Source organism: Anabas testudineus, chromosome 14 (genome assembly GCF_900324465.2).
Source record: "Anabas testudineus chromosome 14, fAnaTes1.2, whole genome shotgun sequence".
In the NCBI taxonomy this organism is placed as follows: Eukaryota; Metazoa; Chordata; class Actinopteri; order Anabantiformes; family Anabantidae; genus Anabas; species Anabas testudineus.
Window position 1 is genome coordinate 2539712 of NC_046623.1, and position 12880 is coordinate 2552591.

The 12880-nt window shown below is 39.1% G+C and overlaps 1 protein-coding gene across 1 annotated transcript; it reads left to right on the top strand.

Annotated features, from left to right (window-relative positions):
* The first annotated feature begins 264 nt into the window (after positions 1-264).
* On the top strand, positions 265-11574 carry hnrnpl (heterogeneous nuclear ribonucleoprotein L). Its single transcript, XM_026371464.1, has 14 exons — positions 265-374; positions 819-937; positions 1199-1436; positions 2107-2192; positions 2350-2446; positions 2560-2632; positions 8436-8471; positions 8727-8795; positions 8881-9131; positions 9235-9356; positions 9990-10191; positions 10290-10347; positions 11000-11095; positions 11200-11574. The coding sequence occupies exons 1-14, from the start codon at positions 291-293 to the stop codon at positions 11256-11258; spliced, it is 1590 nt and encodes a 529-aa protein (XP_026227249.1). The 5' UTR covers positions 265-290; the 3' UTR covers positions 11259-11574.
* The last annotated feature ends 1306 nt before the right edge of the window (positions 11575-12880 follow it).

Consider the following 12880-nt stretch of genomic DNA (forward strand, 5'->3'; position numbering starts at 1 on the left):
CCTGATGCTCCCATCACTCTGGAACAGGGTAAATCTGGACTCATCAGACCACATGACCTTCTTCTATCTCTGTAGATGTTTTTTTTTTTTTTAATTGATGCAGCCAATAATTTGACCCTTCCGAAACAGATTAAAATCTTTTCCAAATCTTTTTCGGTCAACGTGTTTTTACAGCCCGAGGCTCCAAACTGTGGACAGTCGTGGTCTTTTTATGTTCATGTCACATACAGAGTTTTCCGTTTTCCCACATTGTGAACGCACCAGTTCCCCGGCACAGGGGACAGGACAACATGGCTGCTGCTGCGGGCCGATACTACGGAGAAGGTGGCAGAGCAACGAAAAGACAGAAAACTGAGGACGGAGGAATGACAACGGTGAGGGTGTCCTTCTTGCATTTGGTGACCGGTGCTGTATTATGATAAAACGTGGTAGAGTTTATATTTGGAAGTCAGTTATTTAGCTTGACAAAGTTGTTTAGCGTTATCACGTCGCTAGCTAAAATGAAGAGGCTAGCTAACCTAAATAGCGTTAATTAGCGTATCCGAATAAAAAACAGTTCATGTCAACGCGGGTTTGGTTGAAATCAGCTAGAAATGTTTCGTTAAACCGGTCACGGTTTAACAATAAACATGAAGCTTTATTCTATACTTGACATTAGCCAGTTTCTAACGCCAACTAATCTCTAACATAGGAACGGTTTTAAAAAAGACTCGTTCACTACTAGTATTTAACTACTCCTGTCTATTTTCCTTCCCCATTCCTCCAGCTGTGAAAGTATTTAAGCCCCCGCAAGCATCATATTGTGTGCTAATTTTCAGGAGAGCTACGATGACCCTCATAAACCGCTTCCTTCCCCAGTGGTGCACATCAGGGGCTTGGTGGACGGGATTATGGAGGCTGACCTAGTGGAGGCCCTGCAAGAGTTTGGGGCCATCAGGTAAAGGAAAACTGTGTTTGTTCAACGTGCTCACCGCATAACAACATTCACAATGCATTTCTATAGGCATTCAGACCCAGTGTCATCTTTATCAAGTTGTTAGGACTATGGTGACATCTTAAAAAAGCACTGAACACATTCACCAGAGAACCCTGCTTGATTTTAAAAACACTTATGACTAACCCCTTTTCATAATAATAAAACATGTCATTAATTCAGCCTGTGGGCCCAGTAATTTTTCTTCTTAAAATGTCTTTCCAGTTATGTTGTTATGATGCCCAAGAAGCGCCAGGCCCTGGTGGAATTTGAGGATATGAATGGCTCCTGCAATGCTGTTACATATGCAGCAGAGAACCAGGTTTACATTGCAGGCCACCCTGCCTTCATCAATTACTCCACTAGCCAAAAGATCTCCCGGCCAGGAGACTCAGATGACACCCGGAGCGTCAACAATGTCCTGCTGCTTACCATCATAAACCCCATCTATCCTATCACCACGGTAATATGGATATATAAACAGGCTTTTTGTCCAGTGGCAGTGTTTCACATGAATTGGTCATGTGAAACACTGCCACTGGACAAAAAGCCTGTAGTACTGTCACAGGCTTTATTATGACTCTTACTCCAGTGCGATGTGTCAAGCCACTGACCACTACTGATGAATTAGTTTTTTGTTTAACGTTTCATTTCGAGCAGTGGAGAACAACCTTTTTACTCGTATATTAGTAATGGAGAAGGCTATCATTATTCAAAACGCTGTACAGCTGAAAGCTGTAGGGTTTCACACTTGTTTTGGTTGAAGTTTTGTGAAGTACTGCATTGTGTGGGGCAGGCTGTCTTTGGTGGTCCTGACGGTCAGTGCCGTAGGTGATGGGTAATAAGAAAAATTATTACATCAATAATGTACACAAATGCTGCCTTTTGGAACTACTGTTTTTGTGACTTGGTTCAGAATTATTGGGCCATTGCTAAGTAAGTCAATTTAAAATTTGGTTTAACCCATTTAATAATAATAATTGATGCCTTATTAATCTCCTTGGGGAAATTCTTTGGGGAAATCTGCAGTCCTTTGGTAACAGAAAGGTGTTTGATACATCTAGCTGCTGATACTGATAAATGTGCTTACTATATCAGGAGTAGTATATAAATGTATCTGTGTGTCTCTACAGGATGTTCTCTACACAATTTGTAACAACTGTGGTCCTGTACAGAGGATTGTCATCTTTAGAAAGAATGGGGTTCAGGCGATGGTTGAATATCCTTTTCGAGAACAATCTATTTTATTAGGTGTGCCCCTTTACATTTGGGCACACTTTGATTGTATAGTGTGTAGATGTTGAGGATGATGTGTGTAGATTTTTCCTCAGGACATCTTCCCATAATTACACCTGTCCTTAACTCTATGCTGCCACATTTGATTCAGTCCAAAGTGCCCAAAGGGCAAAAGCCTCTCTGAGTGGGGCAGACATCTATTCTGGCTGTTGCACTCTAAAGATCGAATATGCCAAGGTGAGTGTGTGGCAAAGTGTAATGAGCTTTTGCAACTGGAGAATTAACATCAGATGTTACTGGGAAGAAACTAATTTTGATTTTTGTTCACAATCTTATATTAAATTCAACAGCCAGCACGTCTTAATGTCTTCAAGAATGACCAAGACACATGGGACTACACAAACCCCAACCTGAGTAGCCAAGGTAACATGCAGTCCCCAACCCTTTCTTATCCCTTTCTCTTCCTCTTTTCCTCTCATGCTACTGTATGGGTTGTTTAGGGTTCTCTGCCTCCCAGGGGTATTGCCTTTGATCACAGATGAATGGTTTCTTCACCATTCAAATTGACTTTGTGTTCACAGGCAGTATTCCTGTGATGTCATCACAGTCTTGATGCATTTTCTCGCCACACAGCAAGCAAAAAGTAAGGGCATGAGGAGCAACCTCAAGGGCAGCCAAGATCATTTGCAGGCTCGTGCATGTGAAGGATATATAGAAGCCCAATTCACCAATCACTGTAGTATATGCAGGTCATCACCAGTAGTCACATAGATTCACATTCCTTATAGAGCATGCCACAGCAGCACAAACTCACATCCCTGCATACTCTACCAGTAAACACTAGACACTATCACACCTGTTAGCATTCTTTCAAACATCATGGAGATTTTTTATCATAGTTTGAATTAGACATTGGACTATCCTGCTGAATTGACTGAAGGGACCACTAGACATAGATCTGGTCAAAGATCCCATGAAATTTCCTGAGATCTTCAGTGTTTACCAGGTTTTTTTGTAGGTTCTTGACTTAAGGCAGGATCGATGGGAGGACAGCATTACCAAATGAATGAAAATTGTCAGTAGTTGTGGTACAGCAGAGAGGTAGTATCTGCTGATTTTGGATAACATCATTTTAATGGTTTGATTCTCTATTTAAAATTAAAACTGGTCAGGTCTAAGGATCAAGTTTTGGTTTGAAAATGGTTAAATGTATCTTTGTGGTATGTTCTGCATACAATCCTGAGAATGGAACCGGAGCTATGGCGTTGAACATTTTGCATTTCATGGGACCTTTAATGTCAGTTGTTTCAGAAAGTATAAAACTCCTGCCCTGTTGATTTGTAGTTTAGAAAGCCATTTTTGTCTGTCAATCTATATTCAAAAACCCATAATGACAAAGTGGAAAAGATTTAATCTACAAAGGTATTAAGATCATGTCCAATTCCATCTTTGCAATAACATTGTGAACGCGTAGATTGTGACTTTCAATGCTCCCAGGAGCACAATGACTTTAATAAATGTGGGAAGATAGACTATGGACAACCATCAAACTGAGTAACCCCGTAAGTAGGGAAGAACCATATTGTCACTTTAACAGAGTCTCAGAAATCCTATGCAGAGATTAGAAAATCTGCTGTAAGGACGACCATCTCAGCATCACACCAAGGTTAAAACCATTCCTACCAAGAACAATGGTGGTTGTACAGGGTGATGGTCAGATCTGAGGAAAGGTTAAATGAAGAGAATACAAGACCTGAGACTGGGGTGATGGTTTATCTTTCGGCATGATAGTGACCAGAAGTATACAATCAAGACACTGCTGAAGTAGCTTCAGTGTATGTTACTGACTGACATTGAATGGCCCATAGAGTACTTAAACACCATAGAATATCTGTGGAGAGTCCTTAAGATGGCAGTTCATAGACCTACCCCGTCCACTCTGGTGAAGCTTGAACATCTGTCTGGAGGAATGGCATAAACTCCCAAAATCTAGGTGTGACTTCCTCAAGAAGATTTGAAAGTAATTGCCGTCAGAGAGCCACTGTAGTGTTTTCAAGGTCGGATTGATTTTTTTCTTTTTCTTTTTTGGCTACTAACTAATCAGCAGATTTTTAAAAACATGTATTGACTTTGTCATCATGGACTTTTGACTATAGACAGATGGGTTTATCCATATCACATTTAATCTACATCACAGTGTGCAAGAAGGGAAGAAGTCTAAATACTTTCTGTAGAGACTTAAAATTATAAACACATCTTTCAAATCAATATTTGTAGACTCGACTGTTTTGAGAGTCTCTAATGAACTTTATCAAAGACCAGAAAAGTAGAAAGTTAAATAGCTATTTAAAGGTAATGATTATCTAATGCTATAACAGTAGCTTTGAAATTGGTATCATTGCATTTGTGAAAGATTTTTGTTTGCCACTTCACATTCAGGTTATCATTGCTGAAATGTAAAGTGCTAGGAGCCTGATAGAGAAGACCATACAGCAGTTAGGTAATCTTGCATTTATTCCTTAGATACAGTGTAGTCAGTAATAGACTTTAGCTACAGTTTTAAACCTTATTACAGACAAATATGTTTGTTTGATATGGTTTGGTTTGGTTTGGTTTTCACCAAAATATAAAATTATGATTTTGATTTCTCTTACCAGAGATTTCTTGCTATTCTAGTTCATGCTGCCTTACGAACAGAGGTACTCCTTGTGTCCTCACTGTGCAAACTCATTCAGGCTTACTTTAAGCTCTAAGCAGGCACATGCTGCAAAAGTGCAGCAGCTTCTACAGCTACAGTATAACAGCACCCACAGCCACAACTAATGTAAATCAGCTCTGTGGCATACATCGGACACAGTGGGGCAACAGACACCGGAACACAACCTCAACTCAGTTCATCATCACTCCTATCTCCACCATCTGACATGGAAATCCATTTTATTTTCTATGGTGGAAAGTAGCCACCATTCAGTTTGAGGGACAGAAATACTCCAAGGCCATGCAAACAGACACCTTGCATATCCACCACAGACTGATGATATATTGATAAGCATCTACCACCATCTCTTTACCAGTACAGCACATGTCATCTGCAGAGCTCCGTGGAGTCCCCACTTTTGACACAACACATTGAGGATCATGGTGGGGGACAGGTGTGGTGGTTGTGGCCACGCCTCATACCCCTTGGGATGTGCCTGCCATAACACAGCCACAGGGAGCAACAGAGGAGTTTTCAGACACACTCAGCCCGACCAGGGAACAGATGACACCACATACTGGGGCAATAAACAAAAAAGAGGCCATTCTTTCTCTCAGATGCTAATTCTGCTCGTCGCTACCTTTGTGTGCCAGACACAACATGACAACACAACATGCTGAATATCCACGGCAACATACAGAGCTCAACTACCATGACAGCACATCGTCACGCAGATATTCCAGATGACTAGTCAAGCACTAGATGCCTTTTCACTTTGCAAGTGGCTGACAGCTTTTAAACCAAATAAGCAAGCATCATGTGAACGCCCATTTTTACATGAGAAGAAATCTCCACAGGGAGGCCTATGAAGACACAAGCGTCAAACACCTATCAAGCATACAAGCACAGAGCAAACAGATTAAAAATACTCGCAAAGCTTCCTACATTTATGGACTCTGGTGTTCTGTTTTTCCCCTCTACCTTCCTCCCCATTTTCCTCCTTCTCTCTGTGCTGTTCTTGTGTTGTTTCTACGTTATTTCATTTACCCTTTTTTTGCACTGGCCCATAGTGATGCCTTTAACGCCTCCCGTGTGATACAGGTTTGGCTCAGTGTGTCTGTGGACTGACAGCCCACTCTCAAACGGTGCATATATCCTGCTTTGTGGTCAGAGCACGGTAAGCTGGAAATGAGCCTCTAGTAGCAACTTTGTTAATAAACTGGCAGCAAGTTAAAACCAAGCATGGACCTGTGGATGTACTTTTCCCCCTGGTGATGGGATGCAAGGAAGGAAAGAAGAAAGAAAAGACTGAAGAGGGAGAATGAGTTGAGGCTGGAATCAGAGGTTGGCGGGTAGCATCCTTGCTGAAGACTGCCCCCTACCTGCCCACTGTGTCCCATGCTCCATGTGTGGTGCTGTAAGTACTTGCAAGAAATGAATGAATAATCATCTTAATGCTACAGTATCATATAGGCCCATAACACCAGTAAACACATTTCTGTAACATGTAATCAATACACTGTATTCTCTTCTTAAATTGTTAGAATAGAGATTTGTTACCTTTATTGTCTTGTTAATGCTACCTTGTATTGAGAACCTTAGTTCTTTAGTGCATTGAGTGGCCCGGTCACTACCAGAAAAGTCCTAAATTTAATATCAGGGTAAAAATGATAAAAACATAATAAAGATTATCAGATTATAGGGGGTCTTAGTATTATGCAAATACAATCTCAGACTATCAACAATATACTTTTACATACTTTCTTTCAACAGGCCACTATATATTCCATAGTGAATCCAAAACGGAAAAAAACGTGTGGGCAATACTAAGTATCCCTCATTATTCAGTAGCTTTTTAGATATACCTTAAACAGCAATAACTTCCAATAAGTAATAATTTCATATATAACCTTCTCTCACATCTTTTGTGGAGTAATTATTTAAATTCTGTTCCATTTTAGCTTCAGTTCATGGAGGTTTTTGGGCATTTGCTTATGTGCATCTCTCTTATGGTCACACCACAGCATTTTAATTGGGTTGAAGCCTGGACTTTCCTCCTTAATTCTTTTGTCAGCCATTTTGGTGTATAATTAATGTGTGCTTCATTTACCATTGTCTTGATTGGCCTTACATTTATCTTTAGAATATTCTGGTTTAGAGCAGGGTTTATGGTTGACTCAATGGCAGCAAAGTGCCCAGGTCCTGTGGCTGCAAAACTAGCCCAAATCATCATCCCTCCACCACCATGGTTGGCAGTGGGTATGAGGTGTTTCTGCTAAGTTTAATTTTTGCCAGACATGGTGCTTGCCATTAAGCTTTGCCCTCATGTGGAAATTGGATATTTTCCAGAGGTCTCATTGTTTGTTCAGATACAGTTTTGCAAACCTTTGCCGTGCTTTCATTTTTTTAAGCATTGAACAGTATGACCGTGGAAGCTGGCAGCTGTCTTGAATGCTTTCCATTTTTGAATAATCTTTCCCACTATAGAAAGTTGAACTCCAAATTGTTTTATAACCCTTTTTAGATTGATGTGCAGTAACAATTGCTTGTTGGCAGTTTAACACACACCTTAATGCACCAGACCAGCAACACGCCAAAACATCTGCTTTTATAGAGCACACTGCTGTTGGTCAATTAATCAATGCAGCACCTGGCAGTAACCTACCGCTTGAGGGTGCTTAGTATCGTCCACATGTATTTTCTTTTTGGGTTAATTTTTGCAAAATAAAAAAATAGCAAGGTGAAATACAAGTTATTTGTTGTTGTTTATCTAAGGCTGTATGTGCCTAATACTAAGACCCACTATGAGCAGATGATTTATGTTTTAACACACAATGGAGGGGGTACTACCTTTTGCACCTAACTTCATTAGTTCTTGCAGTTTTTTTCAGAAAGCTTTGGGTTTTTTTTTTTTTTTTTTTACAAACAGAGCTTTGGTGGATTTTATAGCATTTGGTTTGTTTTTATTTGTTTTTTATACTGTTCTTATGTGGTTGACCCACTATGACATAGTGTAACCACAGAAGGTTTTGTTGGTTTGTTTATGTCAAGGTGCAATGGATCTAAGATTTATTTCTGTTCACTTTGTGTTGAACAAAAATATTAAATAGTTATATTGGGGTGAATTTTTGATACAATATTCTAAACCTGAGGTAGTGGCCCCTGCAAAACACAGGTGGATGTTTATGCAAAAACTCCACCCTGGGTTTTCTTAAGTGGAGCTTGTGGGAAAGCTTTATATTGTCAGTACTCACTCTTTTCTCTGTGAATTTAAGCTAATTGTGTTTGATTGTTTTCCCTTTCACAGTGTTATCAAGTCCAGATGTTTGTATACACACTGCTGATGTTTTCAATAAAACATGCTTAGACTACAATTACTGCTCTTAGCAATGATGCACATTTGAATATCTGGAATGCTTTTGTTCCATGACAGTTTTCTAGGATATGAAAGGTGTGTTAATTTGGTGATGCCAATTGTCTTTGTCATGTTAACTTGGATTTGACTTGTGTGTATGTGTACCTGCACAGATGCTGATGGTGAAGGCAATTGGAACAATTCACAAGGTGTGTTTGTACTAGGATGAAACATATAGGAGGTCTGATGTTTGGAAGCTATCTTGAAAAGTCATTATTAAAAAAAAAAAAAAAAAAAAAAATCTCCATTATGTTACCTATTAGATTAGCAAAATACGTTTTTGTAACACTAATATTTGGGCACTGTTGCATGTCAATCATAGTGCTGCTCTTTAGCACATAGAAAGCCATTTAAGTTAACTAAATAATGTACATTTGATAGGCAAATTTATTTTACCATTTTAGATCCGAATGCCAATTCCAACAAACGTCAGAGGCAGCCTGCTCTTCTGGGAGACCACCCACCTGATTATGGTAAATATGCAGTGAGGAAACTGCTCTGACAACAGATTACATTCCAGTACACTGCTTGTACTTTCTTTTCCCAATTTAAATTAAGGTGGACCTCAAGGAGGTTATCATGGCTATAATGACGATGGCTACGGCCCCCCTCCTCCTCACCGCATGGGGCCTGGGATGGGTGGACGCGGCCGTGGAAACCAACGCTATGGCCCTAGTTATGGACCACCACCCCCTGAGTATGGCCCTCACGCTGACTCTCCAGTTCTTATGGTATATGGCCTTGAGCCCTCTAAGATCAATGCTGACAAGGTCTTCAACATCTTCTGTCTCTATGGCAACGTAGAGAGGGTTAGTAAAATGAAACTAAAAATCACTGGTTGGGTCATTACTGATGCTGCCAGCAGTTCTCTTGTCAACAATTTGACATGTTCTGGATGCTTTTCTACCTCAGGTTAAGTTTATGAAGAGTAAGCCTGGAGCAGCAATGGTGGAGATGGGAGACTGCTACTCTGTAGACAGGGCCATCACTCACCTCAATAACAACTTCCTTTTTGGACAAAAACTCAATGTTTGGTAAGAGAAGCTGTCAAAACCTTCACAAAACATTAACCCAGACTGGTAAAATACAATGCAAGAAAAAGTATATAAACTCTGGTTTCAACCTGGATTTGTGCATTAAATGTTCATAAAATGTGAGTATAGACAAAAGTCAATTGTAGCAAACACCATCTGCTCAAGCTAATAACACACAATTATAATCTTGTCTTTATTGAACACACCCAATAAATGTTCAAGGTGCTGGTGGAAAAACAACAGGTTGAATCTTGTTGGGCAGTAACGTCCAACAAGCTTTTCCAGTAACAGCAGATCAGACCTGTACAACATTCAGGAGGAATTCTGGATCAGAACCTTCTCAACTCAGACTAGGATTTCTTGTGTGAACAGCTAGCTTGAGGTCATTCAACAGTATCTCTATTGTGTTAAGTCTGGCATGACCTGTTTTATAAGTGTGTTCAATAAAGACATGAGACATTACAATTGTTTTTTTATGTTATTAGCTTAAGCACATTGTCTGTATTTGAGATGAAGATCACATTTTATGATCCGTTCATGCAGAAAACCAGTTTATTCTAAAGAGTTCACATACTTTTTTTGTATGTGTGCAGATCTAGAAATCCTGACATCAGACCTGTCTTTCCTTGGCAGCGTGTCCAAGCAGCAGGCTATCGTGCCAGGACAGTGTTACCAGTTAGATGACAATACCAGCAGCTTTAAGGATTTCCACGGATCTCGTAACAATCGCTTCACCTCACCAGAGCAAGCGGCCAAAAACCGTATCCAGCACCCCAGCAATGTCCTCCACTTTTTCAATGCACAGCCTGACATATCTGCAGAGATCTTCAACCAGGTAAGAACAGCGACCAGTGTTATGTATAAGACAGATTTTTCATATAACACCTTCACAAAACAGATAGATCACACAAACAATAGATCTTTTTCTTTCAGATCTGTGATGAACTGGGAATAAAGAGCCCCACAAGTGTGAAGCTTTTCACTGGAAAGAGTAAGTAATGAGTTACAGTCTGAACCACAGTATAAGCTGATTTTATTAAGTGTGCTTTGATTTAATTTTTAATTGGATGTTCCTATCGACTGTGGTCTCTTGATTTAAAAAAGAAAAAAGAAAAGGTGAGTAATGAGTGGGTAGTCAGATGTGAAAACGACAAAGAAACAAAATGCTCAAGCAGAACTTTTCTTTACTTTTACCATCAAGGGGAAGGGATTAGGGTTAGGCCAGTTTTACACTTTGTTTGTGTCTGTACAGTACTTACAGTGATATTCCTGTTCTGTATGCAACAAAGTACTAATGGGTATTCACCAATCTGACTTTTCCCCTTTTAACAACAAAGGCATCAGCCTTGACTTGTAAATTGCCTTCCTGACTTTAAATATAATCCTATAAATTAACAAATAAATACCTCATGCCTAGTGCCTACTTGTTCTAACCAAATCCGTGTAAACAAAGTATAATATTTGAGTTTCTTGAATGTTATTGCATACATCCCAGCAGCTTTTGGAAATTGTTATTTTGATAATGCGGCAGCTAATGATTGGCTTTGTCAGCAATATTGGCAAGCCAATGCACAAAATCTATGCAAATGTCTGAGCATTATCTCTTATAAATATCTAATCAGTCGTATTGTGTGACACCAAAGGTGAGCGTAGTTCATCTGGCCTGCTGGAGTGGGAATCCATCAATGATGCCATGGAAGCACTAGCTATGATGAACCATTACCAGCTGAAAAACCCTAGTAAGCTCTCATCTTGTTACATTATTACTAGTTACAGGCAGATTTTAAGAAACGTTTTTACCTTCATCCATCAAATGTATCTTTTTTTTTTTTTTTTCTTTCAGGTGGGCCTTACCCTTACACACTAAAACTGTGTTTCTCAACCACACATCATGCCAACTAACTTTTTGTCATGTTTTATGTCCTTCAATAGTGTATGCTGGAGTTATGTTATTGTGTCCTGTTAAAACATTCTGTCAGTATTGACAATAACTAGAGTTAATGTGTTTTAGAACATTTAACTTAATCTATGGTTTTGTATGATTTAACTTTTACCATTGTTTTCAATTGTTTTGTACGTTCACAACATTAGATTTGAAAACCCCACACTACCCTGAAATAACATTTCAATGTAGATGTTTTTTTTTTTTTTTTAATAAAGTGACCAGTAACCATGATGTGAATACTGATTTAACCAGTATACGCATCTTTAGACATGGTTTGTGTTGTATCTTTTATCATTTCTTCTATGTTTTGGGAGAAGGAAGGTTGCAGCTTGTCACCACTTTTAGTCAATAGTACTGTGAATGTTACCCAAATCTGTTTCAGTTCCCTGCACATAGGAGAAGACCTTAAACTGAATCAGGCAAAGGCTACAGGTTGTGGAGCATATGTATATTCAAAAGTGGTAGATTAATGAACTTAGTTTTTAAAGCTGCGTGACTGTCCTTTATTTTTACTTAAGTTTTTAAATTATTTAATGTTACACAGGTGTTATTAGGAAAATTCAGAGTACATAATTAATTGTTTACCTACAGTCAGCACTGTTTATTGTGTCACTGCACTGTCACTCATTCTACCTCTATATTCATTATTTGAAGTGTGGCTATTCATTGTTCACTCTTTTTGTCAATATTGGCTTTTGTAATATGTAAATGCATGTCCACTACTGAAATGAAATCACTGGTAGACATGGGATTAATGAAATATAAACTAAAATGCTCCTCATCCAAAGCTTGGGGTAGTGTGATGTATTTACATTTTAGATAAGTCTTAATTTAAGTCAAATTTGAGTCTTGGAGATTTCAACTTTACATTAAACATTTAACTGGTCAGTGCTGCTTTTTAACTGAATATCTCCCTTGGGGGATAAATAGTGTCACCTGACCTTACATCTCCTTCAAAGCAACACAAGCCTCCAAATGTGTAGTGTCACCTGCATCCGCAGTAAAATCCACATCATGGAAGACCGTAATCACAGGCTGATGTTAGAAGTGACTTGTGCACGCTGCAAGGTTTCCAATCAGTATGACTCAGAGACATTTAAATCTGCTCAAGCTTCAGTGTACATATGATAGAATTTATGGCTGATGTTCCTGTTTCTCTGAATGCCAGGGGGACATAGTCATTATGACCACAGAGTAATGACAATGACATCACATATTAATAACAATTCTTTTAATTACAGAAAAAAGCTCCCATAACTAATTTGTCAATAAAATGCAATGTATATAACAATCGAAACCCTAAATCCCTCTAATTTAATTCCCACCTACTCTTAACCTAACATAACCTCCGGACTGTCGCTTTATGTCCATAACCTTAAAGTCCGTCAGTGTTTTAAACTAAATTAAGGCTTGTAGATCCTTCACATATCCAGTTTTTACTCTTAGACACAACCTGTCTCGTTTCATTTGCTCTGTGTATCTTTGTTCCCTGGTTTTTTCTATTCCAGTATTACTGAGACGAATGGAGGAAGAAAAAAAACTACAACTCCCATACTGTTCCCGTCGCGTAGGTGTTTCC